This window comes from Sceloporus occidentalis, unplaced genomic scaffold (assembly GCF_023333645.1).
Source record: "Sceloporus occidentalis isolate IW3139 unplaced genomic scaffold, rSceOcc1.0.p SCAF_3, whole genome shotgun sequence".
NCBI lineage: Eukaryota > Metazoa > Chordata > Lepidosauria > Squamata > Phrynosomatidae > Sceloporus > Sceloporus occidentalis.
Window position 1 is genome coordinate 199,964,807 of NW_028316983.1, and position 21,268 is coordinate 199,986,074.

The 21,268-nt window shown below is 42.8% G+C and overlaps 1 protein-coding gene and 1 long non-coding RNA gene across 2 annotated transcripts in view; one reads left to right on the forward strand and one right to left on the reverse strand.

Moving 5' to 3' along the window:
- The window catches only part of LOC149317328 (uncharacterized), a 38,019-nt gene extending 16,983 nt beyond the window's left edge, over nt 1-21,036 (reverse strand). Inside the window, exons 1-2 of the long non-coding RNA XR_016280741.1 lie at nt 20,948-21,036; nt 2,273-2,322 (exon numbers count right to left, since the gene is read on the reverse strand). This is a non-coding gene — a long non-coding RNA (uncharacterized LOC149317328). The remainder of the gene's footprint in view (nt 1-2,272; nt 2,323-20,947) is intronic.
- On the forward strand, nt 473-18,562 carry LOC149317329 (DGAT1/2-independent enzyme synthesizing storage lipids-like). The gene is made up of 8 exons (XM_089518873.1): nt 473-699; nt 1,746-2,058; nt 4,035-4,199; nt 6,548-6,741; nt 8,598-8,658; nt 11,502-11,641; nt 17,133-17,259; nt 18,332-18,562. The coding sequence occupies exons 2-7, from the start codon at nt 1,749-1,751 to the stop codon at nt 17,235-17,237; spliced, it is 975 nt and encodes a 324-aa protein (XP_089374999.1). The 5' UTR covers nt 473-699; nt 1,746-1,748; the 3' UTR covers nt 17,238-17,259; nt 18,332-18,562.
- Nucleotides 21,037-21,268: the final 232 nt, after the last annotated feature.

Here is a 21,268-nt window from a genome sequence, read left to right on the forward strand (position 1 = left end):
TTCCATGGGGACTCCCTTCAGAGAGAAGGAGCCCAAGCCATGCCGAGGAGAGGCACAGGCCATCAGCCCAGGCCTCTCCTGTGCACGGCTTAGCTTCCTTCTCTCTGAAGGGAGTCCTTCAATGGGGACTCCCTTCGGAGAGAAGGAGCCCAAGCCGCACTGAGGAGAGGGGCGAGCTGTCAGCCCAGGCCTCTCTTTGGCAAGGGTTAGCTTCCTTCTCTCTGAAGGGAATCCTTCCACAGGGGCTCCCTTCAGAGAGAAGGAGCCCAAGCAGTGCTGAGGAGAGGCACAGGCCATTGGCCCAGGTCTCTCCTGGGCACGGCTTGTGGTGCACAGAACACCCCGCTGACCAATCAGAAAGCAGCTGAGGTCCAGCCAATAAAATGTGGGGCTGGTATTTTGAGCATTCCATATGTCCGTTGGTTTTCGCAGTTGGAATGTTGACAGTTAGGATTTGACAGTTGAGGGAACAGAGGACCGGGTTCCATGAGTTCCTGAGGGAATAGTCAGTTAGGGCTTGGAATCCTGAGAGTGAAGGTTCCAGGGATAGAGAAGGATGGTTAGGGGTAGAGTCTGAGTGGAAAAGAGTCACTTCCAGGACTCTAGGAAAGGGAGTGTCTGGAATGTGATATCCTGCAGGATAGTGTTAACTTTGGTGACTGTTAGATCTAGTTTTAAAAGCGGAACTTAAATGAAGGAGTGAGTGAATCTTAGTTATAAAGAACTGGTGATTTAGCTAAAGATTTATAAAACCAACGGTAACTGTAACAAAGTAGAAAGTAACAATTACATAAGATATCATACTAAAACCAACACTGTTAAACCTTCTTGTAAATAAAGTTTTATTTGTTTGATCCAAGAAGGATACGCCTGGACTTGAGTTAATACCATGCTATTCACATTAAAAAACATGGGTGGCAGCAGTGGGAAACAAACTCCCAGGTGCCTGCCATCATAGAAAATGATTGTGGTCTGGGTGTGCATCACATAATTTGGTGGCAGCGTTAGGGTCAAGGTTGATTGGATGAGGCCTTCACATAATTGGGTAGCACAAGAAAAAGGGTATTTTTTACATAAAACGGTTTAACTTCCTTCTCTCTGAAGGGAGTCCAAGTACTCCCTTCGGTTAGAAGGAGTCCAAGCCGCACTGAGGAGAGGTCTGGGCACTCGGCCCAGGCCTCTTCTTGGAGGCTTAGTTTTCTCAGTCCGAAGGGAGTCCGCGGACTCCCTTGGGGCTGAGGAAAACCGTGGCATTACGCGCGCTCATGAGACTCAGATAACCAAGACTCTACTATATTTTGAAATCAATTGAGTGATATTAGTTTAACATATATCTTGGATTATCTGAATGGATTTATTAATGAAAGACAGATAGCTGCTAATGTAGTATCATCTCAAAGTAAATGAGGGGGTTTTTTTTAATGTCATCATTTTGCAGCTCCAGACCCATTACAAAAACCGTTAACTCTTATAAAGTTCATAAAATCACATTTGTTCCATACATAAAGCTGCAAATGAAATGAAATAAGGAGGTGAAAGGGATGAGCATATTGGCCATCTTTGAAATGGAAATGTGAGCTTCCAAAGCAACAGTGCTCATGTGGCGTTTTATCATCATCATCATCATCATCATCAGTTGTAATTTAACATGAATAATGTTCAAATTAATGGACTTCACACATTTTGTTTTTCTAGAGAAAAGATTAATAGGAAAATTTCACTCAATTTGCTTTACCATTGTACAGGGCATGGTATCTTCAACCATACCTGATGCTCCAGGAGAGGAACCCATGTTCACTTCAATGATGAAAGACGGGATTAGTTTCACCTATCTGAATGAATATCTACATTGTGTGATTTGGTGGTTACTTTATATGCCTCTCATCTTGGAACTGATATTCATTTTAATGGTATACGTTGCAATATGTATTGTTTCACTTTCTCTATATATATACAAGAAAATTAATAATGCACCAGAAGACAAGCTGAACAAAATATGGGATAACCCAAGGTCTATAATTTCATACATGGGAAGTACACTTGGAAAGATAGTGCATGGTAAGCAAAATATTTTCTAAATACTAATCTGATGAGCTACTCTGTTCCTAAAGCAGGTCCTCTAGAATTCCAGTTCTGATGAAAGGGCATGATGCACTAGAAGGGGAGTTCCTGAAACATATCTGTCTTGAAATACAATGAATACTATATATTTTGTCAATTTCCTATTGTAATAACATGAAGAACAATAAGCCAATAAGTTGGCAGTGCTTACCACTTGTCCAATGTTGCTTTAGTTGCCACAAACTAATTAGTGTTCCAGACCTGCAACATAAAATTGATTGAAAATTCAGTAATATTTCTGAAATGTGTCTCCCTTCTTGTTTGTTACAGGAATGCAGTTTGCTGTTGATTTTGGGAGGTAGATTAGACTGGGCACTGTATTTACTACCAAGTTTCACTGGAAGATATTTGGGAGACATAAAGAATAAAAAAATGTTTAAGGGCATATTTTCCTCATTCTTGTGTTAAAGTCAAATGAAAATAAACTTCTGAAACACCAAGCATTAGGTTAGGAGCCTAACATTTCAGTAACTTTATTAATTTTATTAATATAAATGTGAGCAATTATACAAACAGCAAATATACCCATGGATCTTATCTAAAGCAGTAAACAAATGATGCCTGCATAATCTGTAGTCATTCATAAGGGCACTGTGCTAAATACTACAAAATTTGACAATTTTTGATTGTCTCCTAAATTGCAGTGCTAATTTTCAAGGTGAAATTACAAATGGAGGACTTTCTAGAAGAAAAGTAGGAGTAGCCATATCACATCAGGACATTCTGGTAGATGTTTCACAAATTTGTCAGTGTTGATCATCACACAATTTATAGTGTCCAGCTTCACCTTAAAAATCCAAATGGATGTCACCTAAGAGAAAAAGGAAATCCTCTTGCAACTATTTGGACGTATTAGCACTCAGATAATGCTGGGTGATACTCCACCTAGTATAATAGTGAACACAAATGTGTATAAATTTAGTTGAAAAAATAAACAGGAAAAAGAAAGAGTGGTTCTAGGGGAAGAACATGCTATCTTCATACCCATTTACCTTCAATCTCCTTACCATGCCTGTTAAAGAAAAATAATACGCAGACCAAGAACAATAATATGCAGGCCAATAATATGCAGGCTAAGAACTGTAATAAAAATATGTCTTTCTACCTCTGCTGTAATAGATTGGGGTGAAAATAGACAGAGTCATAATTAAGTCATTCAAGTTAATTTAGGCTTGGAACAGACCACTGTTTTGCGGCAGCCTGAGGCTAAAATTAGGGTTCGGAAGAATGGAGCAACTGCACGCTCCCGAACCCTAGTACTTGCTGGTGGTTCCATCATGGCTCGGCCTCATCCACATGGGGGCCACCATGACGATGCACACGCTGCACAGCGTGCAGACGTTGCTGGCAGGAAGTGGCATTATAGCGGCACGCTTTGCTATTTATGGTGCTACAAAATGAAGCCACTCTAGGCAGCTTCTTTCTGGCAGCGCATCGTTGTCATGCCATTTGGTGGCTACAGCAATAATCCAGGGCAAAGATGGGGGGTATGGAGCCGCCCGTCTGTCGAGCCCCTAAGACTGCACATTGCAGAAATAATCCAGTGGTATAGCACATATCCTTAAATTATGCTATATCCAAAGGCTTAGTGGGGGGGGGGGGTTCATTTTAAGAGGTCATCACAGAGAAGATCATGCTTCTGAATAAGGACAAATTAGTGTCCTAAAAAGATTGACCCTAAAATATGGCTTTTTTTCTTGTTTCTTATCCATTATTTCTTACCAAATAGTAAATAAATTTATTATGTTTTTTTATGCAAAGGTACCATGCAATGCATTTCAGATCTCTCAAGAACCCTTTGCATACTGATTTCCCAGACAAACACAGTTATATCTTTCAATTACTGTATTATGCTTTTCTTTAACTTATACTAAAATAGAATAGTTACCTCTTGTGTTCTGTACTTTCTTCAGGTTATGAGATTATTGGCATGGAGAATATACCACAAGGACCTGGGATTATTATTTTATATCATGGAACACTGTGTTATGACTTAAATTTTTTTGCAGCTAATTGGTTTCTTCAGACAGGAAGAGTCTGTCATTCTGTGATTGAAAATCGCCTGTATGGTCTGCCAGGTACTGTACTTGTAATTCCACATTTAAAATTGCACTATTGTAACTCCTTAAATTGTGGAAAGTTATGGAAGTAAATCCAGTTGTTGGTCCCAATCAAAATCCATTAAGTTAACCCTAATGTAAAGTATGGTTACTTTATATAATGGATGGAAAAATATCCCAACTCATATAATTCACTTTCCTATGGCCTCAGCTACTTTATGCTTAACCAGACACTGTGCCTTAGCCCTCGCACCGGTGACATGTGGCCTCAGGACCTTTCCCAAATTGGAATCTGGCACATCATCACCTCATTTTCTCCAACCTTGCAGCAAGATGAATGAATATTGCTAACTTATTACTTGAAAAGTCTATTACCCAAAGCAAAAAAAAACTTGACTGCATTATATGATGCCCTGTATTCAGCTTAGTAGATCAAAACCCTTGAAGACTGAGTGAAAATATTTCACTTCTTCAGCAGTACAATCTGTCAAGTGGTCACAATAGCTATCAGATAACAAGTAGATCAGGCAAGGTATACATAGGGTTTCTGACTTATGCAACCCTATGGTGAACTTAGCATTGAGTTTTCTTGTCAAGACCTGTTCAGAGGAGGCTTGCCATTGCCTTTCCCTGAGGCACACTCTTCCCCTGAGAGAGTGTGACTCATCCAAGTTCACCCAGTAGGTTTCATGATCAATCTGGGAATAGAACCCTCATTTCCAGAGTAATAGTCCAACACCCTAATCATAATACCACACTGGCTCTCACCCTTGTACTACCTTTCGCACTTCCTCCAAATGGATAAGAACTCAGTCCTAATTCAACAAGATGGCTGAATGCCAGAGGTGCCAACAGTAAGCTAGCTGAAACTGTGGCCCGTAACAGCTGGGCGAAAAGTACATCCTGTGGACGTACTAGGGTTAGGGAAAGTGCGTGCCTTATGCCCTAACCCTAATACATCCCCAGGACGTACAAAATGGTGGCTCCCGTTCCACACAGGGGCCGCCATTACGACTCACGAACGCGCCGCCTCCAAACGGGACGGTGTGGATGTGATTTCTTTGACCCGCGTGAAGGCGCATAGAGCACCCTTTCCGGCACTAGAAGGAGATCTGTAACACTCCTGTGTTAAATCGAAACTGCTTGCAGCCTAGAGGTATTGCCTTGATCATTTTTTTTCTGCTAATATATTGGCCATTCCGTTGGAGAAGGTTTTTGATTTGACATGACTTGGTTCTTCAGTTAGGGGCTGTGCACACTGCTCCTAAGGGGTAGCATGCAGGTGCCTCAATTTTTGCCAGATAGAGGCCACAGCAAGCGCACACTGTGGCCCCAATCCAGCCTTCCAGGGCACAAAAAGAAGATGCAAAAAGTGGCTCATTTTTGTGCCTTGGAAAGGGTATGGTGCTCCTTCGGTGCTGTGTCATCTGTACACAGCTCCGAAGGAGCACCATGATACCACATGCCATGTGGTGCAGCGCATGACATCACGGCACCCTGGGAGCAGAGCTGGGACATGTGTCATGGAGTTGCTATGCCCCAACTTCTCCCCCAGGCCAGCCCAAAGTGCTGGTCTGCACAGGACCTTATTCTGCCACTTGTCTGCTTCTTTGGGGCTCTTCTATCTGCTGCTCTCCACTAAAACAGCACTGTTATATCAGAAAATTTCTCTGCCAGTTGATTTCTGAGATCAAGTGGCAGAAAGAGGGTTATGCCAGCATTGTCATTGCAGCTAACAGAGGGACATTTTAACTAAGACAAGATGCTTGTTTCTGTTCATAAACCCCTACAGCAAGCATATCTCTAAGTCAGGGCAGTTGTTATCTAGCCACTCACAGAGCATCAGTCACATACTCTGCAGATGCACAGGAAACCAAATTGGACAGCCCCTAAGCAGTGGCCTGCAGCTGCCTTTTTTTTTTTTTTTTTCTGGATCGGGGCTGTGGCAATTGCATGCCACAGCTGTGATCTGGCCTTTCCTTGGCACAAAAAGGAGTCGCAAAAAGAGGCTTTATAATGCACTGCAGAAAGGGTGCCATAGCTGCCAACACCATGGCTTTTCTGCACTCCTTTGGCACTGCATCATCTGGGCACAGTGCCAGAGGAGCATAGTGACATCACCTGCTGTGACAGCAGGCATCAGGACAGCATCATGACGTGTGTCATGTGGACACCATGCCACCACTCTGCACTGAGGCCGGCATTTATTGCCAGTCTGTCAAGCCTGTAAGTAAGCTTTCTAGCATTCTCAACACAGGGAACATAGCATTACTTACAAAGAGAATTTCTTCATAAATACTATTCTGTACACAGCTATTCTGTAACATGTGTCTTTTTTTTCCCCCTTTCATGGCATATTTTAACAGGCCTAACAAATTTTTTTCAACTGAGTGGTTGCATTCCTGGCAACAGAGAAAAATGTGTTGAAATCCTGAAAAGGGGCCAGTTATTAGGTATCGCACCTGGTGGAATGAGAGAAGCATTATTTGGTGACCAGTTCTACAAACTCATATGGGGTAACCGTACAGGTTTTGCCCAGGTGGCTTTAGAAACCAAAGTGGTGAGTGTCCTATTGATGTACTGTTTTCAAATTATGCTAGAGATACAGTGCAATGTGCAGGGATGTGAATGTACTTTGATTACTTCAGAAATAGAAGAATGTGTTTATAATGATGGGGAGGGAAGGCAAAAAAAAGGCAAGATTCTGTTAGTATCATACATGTATGTAAGTGTGGCTTATGTATGCACATATGTCTTTTTTGGGATGGAGGGCAAGGAACATTCCATTAGCCTTTAATACTCCATGGAAAGCCTTGCCCTAGCTGTCAAACCCCAGGAGGAGTTGCTTCTGCTATGAATATCTGCCAGCTCCAAGCTGCCTCTCCTCCTCCAATGCAGACTTTTTCTTCTTGCCACCACCACCATGAGCACCGGGATGTAGCCAGGATTTTAGGAAACCGGGGGGGGCGGGGGTCCAGACTAAGTGCCACCATTATAATGGGGCTTGGGTGCGGTGGCGCAGCAGCAAGTGCCATTCATTTTTCTAACGGAAGGGGGGTCTGTACCTCATGGACCCCCCCCCCCCTTGGCTAGATCCCTGATGAACAGCATTGTTGAGGCAGTGTACCCCTTTCTCGGTTTATTGATGACTATGGCAAATGCTATCACAATTTTAGACTACAGGGGAATAACAACACAACTGAATATATATACATCAACTATCTCAGAAGTTCCATGCATTCCAATGAGGTGCCAGTGCAGAACTTGATTGGAGGCCTGTTATATATCTGCAGCTTGGTAGCACAGCAATCTCTGAAACAAACCTTAAAGCCCTAAATAAACGATACAAAATAAATACACAGAAGATACAAATGCTTAACAGAAATTCCACTGTGAGGAACGTTAACTTTTTCCACTCCTAAATACATAATTGAAAAACCTACTAACCTGTTCAAGGTAAGAAGTGTCTAATCATTAGGCTTGGCAGCAGCAGCTCTTGTCCTCTCTAGCTCTCTCTCTCTTTCTGAACTGAACTAATAAGAATAGCCATTCTTTGGGGTTTTCTTATCCAGTAGGCCAAACAAATAATTCATAGGGTTTACAGCTGCATAATATATTAACCAGACTTCAGCCATAATCATTTTTAGTCCAAACTAAAGTCGCCCCAATGAATTAATAGAACTTACATAACAGTTCCCATAGAGCCTATAGCTGAAGCAACTAAGGAGTTTAGTACACATCTAAATAAACCAGCTTATATTGCCCAGTTTGAATCCTCTTCCAGGATGCATTTTGCTGCCCATGCCACCTCCCACCTAAAACCCACCTAAATCCCAGCTAAAATCTGAGCTCGGCCAGCCGATTTGCAAAGGCAGGAAGCTCCTGACGTTGCAAATTGGCTGGCTGAGTGCGGCTGGGAGCCAGGTTTTAGGCAGGAGGTGCCATCAGCAGCAGAATGCATATGATAATATCCAGAAGAGGATTCAAACCGGACAAGGTAAGCCGGTTTATTTATCTGTGCACTAAACTCCTAAAACACATAGTTTAGCACTACGGACGCCTAAGGAGGACATGAATCAATTTTTTGCTATAGCATAGAAAATATTGTATAGTGTCTAGTAAAATAAGATATTTCCTTGAGCTTAATGCCAATCTAAAAATATTATTATTATTATTATTATTATTATTTGCTTTTTATTTCCTGGGTTTTGTTTGTTCATTTGTTTGCTCATGTTTCTGTACACTTAAGACACCCAGTGAAAAGTTTATTCACAGCAATAATCTTTATTAGGAATTACAATGCCAAATTCTTCATTTATGGGCTATTTGTAATCACTGTGCTGTTAGGTGAGCCTTCATAACAAAATAATTGCTATGGTGAAACTCGTTTCTCATCCATTCTTTCATCCTTTTTAGCCCATCATTCCCATGTTTACACGAAATATTCGTGAAGTTAACAGACCAATTGGAAATACACGTGAGCTTGGTTTCTTAAATTCCTTCCTGTAATTTCTTGATGTGTTCCTTAAAACTGTTTTCATAGTCTGCTTGATAATCCTCATTTACTTTTTTCATGTCTGTTCATGGAAATATGTGTGTACAGACTATATAATATTGTCTAATTAGACATTAATGGCACTATCAACATGGCTGATCCTGAAATACCCTTCTAAACAGACTCAGCACTGAAGATTTCCTTGACAGTGGAGTTTATTGTACACCAAATAAATCCGACTTACCTCTCCTGGGTTAGATTCGATTATGGGATGCAATTGGGTATTATTGCATGCAAAATGCCTCCACTGCCATTGCCCAATTGCATCCCGCCTAAAATCCAGCTATAAGCCACACGCAAAGCTTCCCAACTTTGTAAATTGGCCATCTGAGTACATGTTGTAGCTGGGTTTTAGGTGGGATGCAGTAAGGTGGTGGCATTGGTAGCATTTTGCATGCGATAAAACCTGGCTGCATCCCGTAATGGAATCTAACCCAGGAGACGGGTTTATTTGGGGTGCAATAAACTCCTATATGTTACCACATGGTACTTTGGAATAAAAGACCTGGGGATGCAGATCCGCTCTCCAAAATCCAGACTTTCAGACACTTAGCATGATAATCTGAGTCCTAGATTCAGCCCAGCTAATCAGAGAGCCAACTGCAAGACTTGGAGGAAGAACTTCCTGAACAAGGTGAACTCCTGCAGTCTCCACTATAATATGCCTGGGAAGCTTTTAAAAAAATCCCCACCAAACTATTCTCATTCAGTTCACTCTAGTCTTCTCAGCTCCCTCCCTGGATCAGTTTGGTAATGTTGAATTTTTTATATATATTTTTTCTTTGGAGTGAACCAAATCCTGTGGTATTTCATTGTCTGTATCATTCAGATTTTTCTTGTCACAACACTTTAGAAGGAGGTTTTGGTACTGACCAGATCCTTGGGTGGGCTGCATGCTTCCTCTTTATAGCACTGTATAAAAGATCTTGGGGATGGAACCAATCGGAGACAACCCTAGGAAATATGTAACTCCAAGGTAGATGGGGGAGTCTCACATAGTGGCCCATGCCCACATGGACCCCCACAGCCTGCCATAAAATAGTTCTTCCCAGCAGGCAGATTGGAGGAGGGGCTTCATCAGATGGCATACAGGAGGCCTGCTTGGATCTAAGCGCTAAAGGACCTAACAGCTACTACCAAAAAAGTTATGGCCTTGTCTTTTAATACAACAATGTACATGTGCGTGATTTCATTATTCCTTCTCCCCCTCTAACTACTGGACCTTCAGAAGAAGTTGGTAGGAATGAGTAAACACAGGGGCAAAACTCAGACTTTATTCAGGGAGACATACCATGAGAGCTTTTAGTTGTTCTTGCTCTATTGCCAGGAATCACAAAGTTCTGGATATGCCTAAAAGACAGAATGAAAACATTGAGAAGCAGGAAATAAATAAGTAATAATGGTACAGAAAAAGAACGTGAAACTCTTTATCTCAGAACTGTGGTTTTACCTCAGAACTGTGGCCCTGGGGGCTTTGTTCTTGTTGTTCTTAAACAACTAAGAGTTCTACTCTTGATTTCTCCTCTTGATTAGTCCTATACAGCACACCCTTGACTTACATGGGGGATCTGTTCCAGACCCTCCCCCCATGTAAGCCAAATTCCGTGCATGCTCTAGCCCCATTGGCATGAATGGGGCTCATGTATGCAGTGGTGCAGTTGCTCAGCAGTGCACATGCATCACGGGTGTGCATCCCATTCATGTGAATGGGACGCGCCACCCCGCGCACTCCCTCACAGCTTTCCGCATATGGTCAAAGCCGCATATGGCATGCCCATGTATGACGCAGGCACACTGTATTTCTTTTAAATATAGCCAAAGCCGCTGGTTTTCCTTGGCAGTCCGCCATGCAAAAACTGGTCCTGATTGGCTTCTAAGATCAGACTGGATTTGGTGCCTTCTGTTATGCCTTGGACTTGCCGGAAATCCCCTCAATATTTGGGTTGTATGTTCCCCTTCTAAAGCCTTTTCTATTCCAACTTAACTCTTTGTTCCCTATTTCTAGTGTACGTGTGTGCGTGCATGCATGCATGTGCGTATGTGAGTGGATTTTTCTCTTTTAAATAAAACTTGTAACTTTGAGTTGCCTCTGGACTTCTTTGTACCTTCGGACCTAGTATACACAGGTGAAGATTCCTAAGTAACATAGCCAATTCCATTTGAGCTAATTTTAATTCCATATATATATATATATATATATAGAGAGAGAGAGAGAGAGAGAGGTTTGGTGATCAGAAGTAATGCCTTGGCTGTGCTAACACTTCAGAATATTTAGGCCTAAGCACGAGATGTCCAACAATATTGCCCCTGAATACAGGATTTTTGCCTCAAAAACAGTCAACACTGGTCCTTGATCAAGATGGTGACACTAATTTGTGAGAAGGGAATATTTGATGCTAGATCCTGTCTATACTTGGGTGTGATATACTGGCTATTTGGACAGAAAGAAAACTTCCCATTCTCTTCAGTTGAACGTTTTTCTCATTCAAATTGGATCTGTTAAGACTAAAGTATGTGGGTTGGGGGGGTGAGCTCTACAACTGCCAATAATTTATACAGTTCATGTACATCCCAGCTATATGTGATGAGGGAAATGGGTACCCAGGGCAAGATGATATGTTTAATACCATGTGGATCTTCTATTATTTAATTCTCATTTCTTGGGTTGGATTCCTGCCACTCTTAAAATTCAAGATACCAGACAGTCTTCAGTCTGATAACATGCAGCATTAGCTGAATCTGAAATTATGTCATTTCCTCCACAGGATTTACCAGATGGCTATATGAAAAAACTCGATGGTTTTTCCTCCCTCCTGCTGGATATTTTCCTGTCAAATTATGTACATATATTGGAGAACCCATCCCATATGATCCGAATATAACTGCACAAGAGCTAGTAGAAAAAGTAAGTGAAACTGCTCAGGAAAATATAAACATTAAATCAATTTAGGGATAAAGTTTTTCATTTTTGTTATGTTCTGCATACTTTACATCCTCCTTGTTCAGGAATGGACATTTAGTACAGGAGGCCCTTGGTATCTGCTGGGGTTTTGTTCTAAGCCCCTCTGTGGACACCAAAATTCCTGGATGTTCAAGTTCTATTAAATACAATGGTGTAGTAAAATGGTGTCCCTTATATAAAATGGTAAAATCAAATTTTGCTTTGTGGAATGTGTGTGTGTGTGCGTGTGTGTGTGTGTGTATTCAAGCTGTGGATGCTTGACTCTATGGATAAAAAAATCCATGGATATGGAGGGCTGACTATATGTGGACTGGTACATAGTTTGTTCCATATAGCCTTTCTCTCCTGGTGTTTGTAAAGACTCATTATATGATATAAAGCTGGGATGAAGGACTAGGGCTGCTCTGGCCCCTAGGAGACTTTAGCAGGATGACTTCACAGATTTTTTTTTTTAATTATTTTTGCTCCCAAACATCCTTCATGGCCATGGAAAAGGAAAAGGAAAATCTGGCCATGATTTCAGCCATCTCTGGTCCATTTTAGGCTCAGCAAAGGCTCTTTTTTCCCACTAGAAGTGACATTCAAGTCCCTTCTTACTAAAGAAAAACCTTTCCTCAGCCTAAAATTGCCTAGGAGGAGTGAAAATGTGTTAGCATTTGATTGGCATGCGGCTTCTGCATAAGCTGGAAGCCGCATATAGTGCATCCGCATATGGCGCAGGCGCACTGTACTAAGGCAAAGTTCTACTAGGGGGTTAATTTATTCTTTCAGTTTTAAAGTTGTGGGATCTTCATGGATATTCTGTGCCCACATGGATATTCCCTGTACTCCAGAGGGCAATTTCACTGGGGCCCCTCTCCTCTACTCCAGGGGTAGGCAACCTGCGGACCGCGGGCCGAATGCAGCCCGGCAAGGCCTTGGGACCGGCCCCAGCCTGGTCCTGCCGCCAATTGCCACCGGGGCCTTTGGGGGGCAATTGTCTATAGAAGCCTCAGAAACATGCATTTATATTAACATTTTTTTAAAAATCAGCAAATTTTTTTGCATGTCCTCCATTTTTTTAAAAAAGTGTCTTCTATTTGAAAATTTTGTCCTACATTTTTCCTGGTTTATTTATATATTTAATTTTTTTAAAAATTATTTAATTATTTATTTCTTGGAATCAGCCCCCCAGTTATCTGAGGGACAGCAACCCGGCCCCCGGCTCAAAAAGGTTGCCTGCCCCTGCTCTACTCAGTGATTGCCATGTGGAGCACTTCACCTGCAGCAGAATACTCACAGGCAGAAGCTAGGGCATCGCCATGTTGCTGTACCTCTTTGGTGCCTCTATTATTGTTATTATTTTGTACCATCTTTCTAGCCTAAACAAAAAATATATGATGTGAAAAGTTAGTCAACATAAATTATTGTTCTTTTGTGGATCTCTCTTCTCTACACCACTCCATTTGTTGTTGATTATTTCCTCATATAACAATAGCATAGGGAAAATGGGCTAGCAGCATTGCATTTCCTTTCCAGTTGCATGAGATGTAGTACATTTGTTCTTATGGTCTTTAGGTTTGCTACCACTTCTGCAACTGGTTCTGGGCCCTTCTATTCATCAAGACTATCTCAGGGTCATATTTGCTGAAGGTTTTCTTGATGGCTGTGTCTAAGTGGTGGAACTCCATCTCAAATAATGCTAGCCTGTTTCCCTCCATATTGTTCTGCTGCCAACACTCATATACTTTTTATTTAGATAGGTCACTGGCAATTGACTAATTGCTGAGGAAGAGTTTGTAAAAATATGTGTGTTGTTTCCTTACTGCTGTGCTTTTAAGAGCTTTTATTTCTATTGCATTTTAATAATAGCATTTACTTAACTGTTTTTGACAGTATATTTTGTGTTTTTATATGTCCCATATGACTGAGAGACAGATAGGATATAATTCAAATAAATAAATATTTGCACTGGAATGAAGAGACAGCAGGAGGCACATGGCCCATTTTGAAAAACTGAACGAAAATGTAAATTTAAACAGCAAGCTAGAATTAAGACCAAGGGGCTGGTGATGGAAGACCATGCTGGATTTCATGCTGGAAATTATGTAGCCACTGTGGGAAAATGGAAACAAATGCAAAGACAAACATGTTTCTATCTTGCAGTGCAGTTTACCTGAATAATAATTTTAAAAATCATGAAATCATGAAAACAGCATTTTGTTTGTGTGTGCATGCACACATACACACAAAAAAATAGCATTTGCAGGGGAGGGGGGCACTACAAGTAAGAAAAATTCATAGACAATCATATGGAAGGGAAAGGCCCACAACTTCATAAAGTAGACTTGACAGGAGGGGTTGGCCCAAGTCATGGGTCCGGATCTTGCATCAACCAACCCGACTGCTGATCGATGAACCCCACTGCCCAGTCATGGCTGGGCAAAGGGATGGCAAAGGGAGGGAACTGGATGTTTATATCTCTGCCCCTTGTCACCAAGGGATGCTGATAAGGAGTTCATTGGCGACTCCTTCTCCATCCCAGCACCCTTGGGGCCCTATTGGACTCCCAAAATAAGTGCTCTGCAGCACAGATAGACCCACCCACCAGAACCATGACCCTTGCTCCTGCCACAAAAATCTAGCCTCTCGATAGGGGTCCGCCTTTCACCAACCCCCAGCTGAAAGCTGTACCATAACCCAAAGAGATAGCCCAATTCCTAGTCTCCTCAGGTAAGGAGCACCAAGGGTGTTCCCCTGCAGGAGTCTAACCATGGTTGAACATATCCAGCAAAGGCCCTAGACTTTCACCTGCCCAACCGTTTTATGGCATCAACAGAAAGGCCACAGTCCGCTGCAGTGTTAGCAGCCTCAATGCGCAAGGAATGTCTTCCAAACTCCTCCATTGGCAGCCTGATGTATCGCAGGGTCAGTCTGAGCATTGCAACCAGTTGAAACCAGGTGAGGGGGGTTCCACCGTCATGTAGAAAAAGCAAGCCTTCAGTTTGGGGGCGGGGCGGGATGCAAGGTACCTGTGCAAAGTCCAGACAGGACAAAGCTGGCTGCTGTTAATCTGAACTAGCTTGATGGTGGAGTCTTTCCCCATCTGGTCACACTTGGATTTGCAAAGAACTAACAAAACATCATGTCCAACGAAAGAGACATCTTCTCACCTTAGCACCCTCCTGGCTCAGTCCTTCCTGGAAGAGGGAACCAGCTCACCCACTTGTAGGGCCCCCCAAAAAGTGGTTGAGGATCCTGACTACCATCTGGTTGTCATACCAGAAACAAACAGCCTTCTTTCTAAACAGACCCCCCCCCCCCCCCCAAATATGAACTGCAACTAAGACTGGGAAGAACTCTGGGAACTTGAGGTCCCGGAGGATCCCACCTTGTGCCCACTGGCATTGAGCACACCAATGTCCTTGGAAGAAGACTCCGAAACTCAAACTCCCGGCAGCATCCAAGTGGACTTGGAGCCCCTGATTTTAGGTTCTGAGCATCTGAAGCAGGGATCCTGAAAGCCTGAGTGAATCCTTCTTCCGAAAAGAGGGCTGCCTTTTTGTTCAGATATTTACATAGAAGGGGGTGCAGTACCAATGAGTACACAGGTGTAAAAGTGAGGACAAAAACGTGCCAGGCAGCCCCAGGGGATTTATTTTGGACCCCCATCCCTATGGTTCTGGAGCTAGAAGTTCACTCTTTTTATTTCATAGGCTGTCAGGCTGGGGCGTCCTGCCGTAAAGGCCTGCTGAGCACCACCAGGGCGAGAGCATGGAAGCTTGATGTGTGGGCCTAGGCAAAGCTCACAACTGTGTGTCAACTTGCAGTGAAGGCAGACACGTTTTCCCAACTGGAACTCCCAGCACACAGACCTGCAGGAGTCATGCTTCCCTGCCCAACTGAAGAGATTGGAAGAATCTTCCCTCCCTTTTATGTGAGGGCCTAAAAGGAATAACCGTAGCTTATCATTGATAAGCTCCCACCGGCCCCTGCTGGTTTGGGATGCCAGCTTGCGGAAAGTGGTTTCAAACTCAGTGCCCGCCAGCCTCTCCCACTAGAGCCCTAGCCTTAAGGACATTGGCCATGTGATTGGAAAGGTAACATCCCCAATCAGTATATGTCATTTGGATTACTCCCACGAATAGACAGAATAACCCACTAGCCAGTTAGAGAAGGATTACACGACCGGGTCGACCTCCACCTCCCTCCTCTCTTTTCCACATAGAGAACACCCCTCCTCCTTCTCATGTTTAAGAAAAGTGAAAATATCCACAAAGTACTGTCTTAGGATCCCTGGTTGTTATTCATTCATTCATTCATTCATTCATTCATTCATTCATTCTGAGATGGATACCAGGGGAATCCTCATCGTCATTGAAAGTGGCTAAGGCCATAGCCTGCTGATCCTCCCAAACCCCCCTCAGCCCAGAACGGTAGGTCCTCTGTCTTATGGCCCAGATTGAAAGGCCAAGGATGCCAGCACATGATGGGATACTGGCTGGGCTGAGATGGGGATGGGTGCAAAGCCTCCAGAGAGACCTGGAGCACCCACCACCACCACCAAAATGGCCAGCCCAGTGAGTCAGGTGGCCTCTATTCTGAGCAGAAAACATAATTTTTCTTCGCAGAAATGTTATTACTGTCTCTATAGGATTTTCTTCATCTGGATTTCTTTGACATTTCCTGGCATCCTGAATTGCTTCAATAAAAACAGATCAGTTCTGTTTAGCATTTTTTGATTTCTCAAGCTTTTACTAACAAAACAAAGTTCTTGGAAAGGTCAGATGTCATGTCTGTGCAAGAGAACTTTCATTACACCATAATGTGCCACCATTATTCACAATCTGTTCGTATATACACAAGCACACACACAAATATGTAGGGGAAATGATCTGTTTCACATCTGTTTTTTTTAAAATCTTATATAGCTAGACAAGGCATTGTTATTTGTTGTTAACTACTTTCAAATCATCCCCAACTCATGGCAACCCTGGGGATGAGACATCTCCAAGACCCCCTACCCGCCATAGTTCTGCTTCGGTCTTGAAGATCTGTGCCCATAATCTCCCTAATTGAATCTATCCATTTGGTGTACGATTTCCCTCATTTTCTACTGCCTTCCACCTTTCCTAGCATTATTGTTTTTTCTAATGAGTCATGCCTTCTCATGATGTGCCCAAAAATACTAGCTAAAACAGTCATGATGCATAAGGGACCCACACTTTATCGATTTCAAAGGCTATCTGCTTCAATGGAGCTTAAGTGTATACACTCGCATATTGCTCTATCTACGGAATAAAACTACTCAGAAATCAGATAACGTAATCACATTTAGTCCTTGTACATGCCAATTTTAGCACTGGTTACCTCCTAATTTTGTATGTGATATTTCTGTAGGTTTTTTTTAAAAATAATGTTTATAATGTTATATTTCTCCTTTTTGTTTTAACAGACAAAGATTGCTATTGAAAATCTCCGTGATAAACATCAACAAATACCAGGAAATATTTTAAGAGCTCTTTCAGAACGATTTCAGAAACATCACAAAGAGAACTAGCCTTCATATATCTTATGCACTGGTATGCCTTATTAGCCAAATGTCTAATTAAAATATTCATATCTTTGTGAGCAATGTGTCAAAATAATGAATACTTGTATTTCGAATTTTATAAAATACTCAGCAAATATTCACTTCTGTAAATTTCCTGACACTATGCTCCATCATAGACAGTAGACGCATAGAATCATAGAGTTGGAAGAGCCCACAAGGGCCATCCAGTCCAACCCCCCTGCCGTGCAGGAACTCTCAATCAAAGCATCCCCGACAGATGGCCATCCAGCCTCTACTTAAAAACCTCCAAGGAGGGAGACTCCACCACTCTTCGAGGGAGTGTGTTCCACTGTCAAACAATCCTTACTGTCAGGAAGTTCCTCCTAATGTTGAGGTGGAAACTCTTTTCCTGGAGCTTGCATCTATTGTTCCGAGTCCTGTTCTCTGGAGCAGCAGAAAACAAGCTTGTTCCCTCCTCAATGAATATTACTTTCTTCTACATAAAGTTGACTAACTTTTTATTTTTCTTTGTGTTTTCAATGAAACAATGTAAAGTGGACTGTTTTTGTGTTTTGTTTTTTGGACAGTGAACTTTCTCTTCTGATCAGAATCTGTTTGTATTTCACCTCCAATTAAACCAAAAACTAACATGAGGAACATACAGGCATTCCTGCATCAGGTGTTCCTTGAGGACTGCGGCAGGACATCCAGGGGTGGGACTTCACCTTCCAGGGGCAGGGCATCTGCCTTCTGGGGGCAGAATTTCGGGGGGAACTCAAGGCACACTCTCAGTCTCAGGTTGCTAATAGCAACCGCTTGCCAGAAAACACCAGGATAATTTGACCTTAGGGTCACCATAAGTCTGAAACAACTTGAAGGCACCACACACAAAACACAGTAATCACACTCTCTCAGACTCAGAGGATGGCAGTGGAAATCCCCCTCTGATGAAACTTGCCCCATGATAGTTTCACCTTAGGGTTGCCAGGAAGCAATGCTCGGAAGGGAGGAATGGTGCTCTGGGACCATAAGTTGGAAACGACTTGGAGACCCAAAACAATTATTATTATTACTATTATTATTATACTTTATTTATCTAGTGCTGTAGATTTACAACAACAGCAAGCATAATGAAGCACAGAAAGTACAGCACAAGAATGAGAACAGAGAGACAGTGATTTGAGCGTGCACCTCTGAGACTAGGGTTTGAATCCCAGGTCAGCCATGGAACCCCATGGGCAAGTCACACTATCTCAGCCTCAAATGACAGCAATGGCAGAAATCCCCTCTGAACAAATCTTGAAAATATGAAGGCATAACAACAATATGCAATATAGATGTAAATAAACCCGATGAACTGAAATTATATTTCTGTTTTTAGCTTTTATGTTGTCATGTCTTCCATTTTTCTTGAACTTCTTGAATGTCCCCGATTTTGACCATGGCTAAAAAGCATGGATTTATATTTATAGAAATGTTTTGTAACGTTTATTTTGTAATGTCCTCCATTTTGAGCATGGCTAAGAAGCATGAATTTACAGGAGTGTTTTTTACTGTTTATTTGATCAAGCCCTACATTTTTCTCGAACGTCTTCCCCAGAACACCCGTGCATACTGATATTCCAGACTAACAGGTCTGGTTCTCTGAATTCATACCCACTGCAGAAATGTAGGGCTATGAAACCCACTAGAGACTCTTTCACATGGAGGCACTTCCCATTGCTAAAATGCCAGCAAAGGGTTCCTGAAGTGTTCCTGATTCATGAAGGTGGGATAGCCGGTCACACTTCTTAATGTATATACGCATGTATAAGCCTAGAAATTTAGGTTGAAAAATAGACCCAAAAAACCCTGAGTCAATGTATCCATGGGTCAATATAAGTACTGTATTTTAATTCACTCACTGAGACATATACGTACACAAAACCATCTCCTGATGAAAGGCAAGAGTTTAATCTGCCCTGGAAGCACTGACCACCTTCTGCTCTCTCATCCATCCAGCCTTTATTACAAGCAGTTATGCCCACTAGAATTTTGTAAGTTCTTTGGCATTGTTTTCCTTTGCTTCAACCTTCACATCCTTCATTCCATGCCCTTAACTTTTACCCTTGATTTATCTACAAGTCATATCAAAATCTGTCATTTTAACCCCCAAACCTGCCCTCGACTTGTACATGAGGTCGAATATATACATTAATCATCATTGAGGTGTCCCGCTTCTCTCCCGTTGTCAAAGCATTCGCGGAGCAGTCATTTCTTGAATAATGGAAGTTCTTGTTATTCAAAAAATGGCTGCTCTACAAATGTTTGACAAGCAGGACACCTCAATGACGATTAAGAAGCATGACTGGCTATCTCATCTTCATGCTTCAGGAATACTTCAGGAAGATTTTACCAACAGTAAGGCTCTGTGTGACAAGGGCCTAGGAGGAAACCTTCAGCAGGACATCCTCTCTCAGCCTCAGAGGAAAACAAATGGCAAGCTGGAAGGCACAGAGCACAGACACATGTACACTTGGGCAGGACACACTCTCTCAGTCACAGAGAATGACAAAGAAATTTGCCAAGAAAGTATGGGGGGAGAGAAGGGAAAAGAAGGAATGAAGAGTGAGGAAAGGAAGGGAGGACATGTAGGACACCATCAGGGAAGGGGGGAAGAGAAGAGAAAAGAAGGAAGGGAGGGAGGGAGGAAGGAAGGAAGGAAGGAAGGAAGGAAGGAAGGAAGGAAGGAAGGAAGGGAGAGAGGGAGGGAGGGAGGGAGGGAGGGAGGGAGGGAGGGAGGGAGGGAGGGAGGACACGCAGGATGCTGGCAGAGAAGAGGGAAAGAGAAGGGACAGGAAGGAAGAGAGGAAAGGGAGAGAGGGGGAGGGGAGGGAAGAAAAACCTTGTTTCAAGAAATGTTCAAGACACACTCCCACATCTGGGAGGAGGAGGAGGAGAACAAAAAGGCATTCTGCGGGGGCCTGTGCCTCGTGGAGGATGGGGCTTCTAACAGGGTCTTGGTTTTGCATTGGAGATCCAGGCTGCAACAAGGAGTCGCCTGCTACACCAGAAGTGGCATGCGTGCCATAGGTTCACCAACACAATCCTATAAAGTTCCTTTTTCTGTGCAATGACAGGTATGATAGTCACAATAAGATATCGATGTTGAGGAAATGAAACAACCAGGTCAAGTAAGAACCAGTACAGACCGGCACAATATGCCAGCTTCCTGCAAGCTTGGGGACGTGTCATACGGATGACACACACCCTGATGGCACCCCGAAGCCAGCATCTTGTGGCGTCACTGCCCACATGGAGGCAACCTTTTGGCGCTCCAGCTGCATGGCATTTAGATGCCGCATGCTGAGAAGCATCAAAGTCTCGTCAGAAGCAGAAAGGGTGGCTTTTTCCCAGTGCAACTAGGAGCAACATTTTGTTGCTTCTTTTTGGGCCAAAAAAATGCCAGATTGGGGCTGCAGCATGTGGTTGCTGAGGCTCTAATCCAGCGATCAAAGAGGTGGTGTCAAACCACCCCTTTAGGGCCCTCTGTTTTGGCCCATAGCCTTGCATAAGTAAACAAAAACATTTTGAAACTTCCAGATAGCTTTTGGATGCTGCTTCCATCCACTTCCTAGTTCTTTTTTCCAAAAGGTTTCTTTCATAGACTTCCACTTTTCTTATGATTTCCATTTTGGTTGCCAAACATACAGATCTAGGGTGGAAGGGACACATACCAAGAGGCAGCTGTTGAGGCAGGCTTATCAGTTCTCCCCTTTTCTCTCTGTTTTGCTGTTATTGCATTTTCAATAAGAGATTCTGGATGCAACTGCTTTTTATCTTGTGTAACGAGCTGACTACAAACCAGCCAATCAGAAGCCAGGGGCCCTAAGCCAATCAGGTGCTGCCTTAGGAATTTGAAGATTCCGTTTGGCAGTTGGGCTGGGTCAGTTGGGGTTAGAATGTTGAGAGATGAAGTTGGGTTTTTGGACTCCTGAGGGTTGAAGCAGGAGTTGAGTTGAGGAGACAGTTAGGGGAAGAGTAGGTTCCAGAGGGGA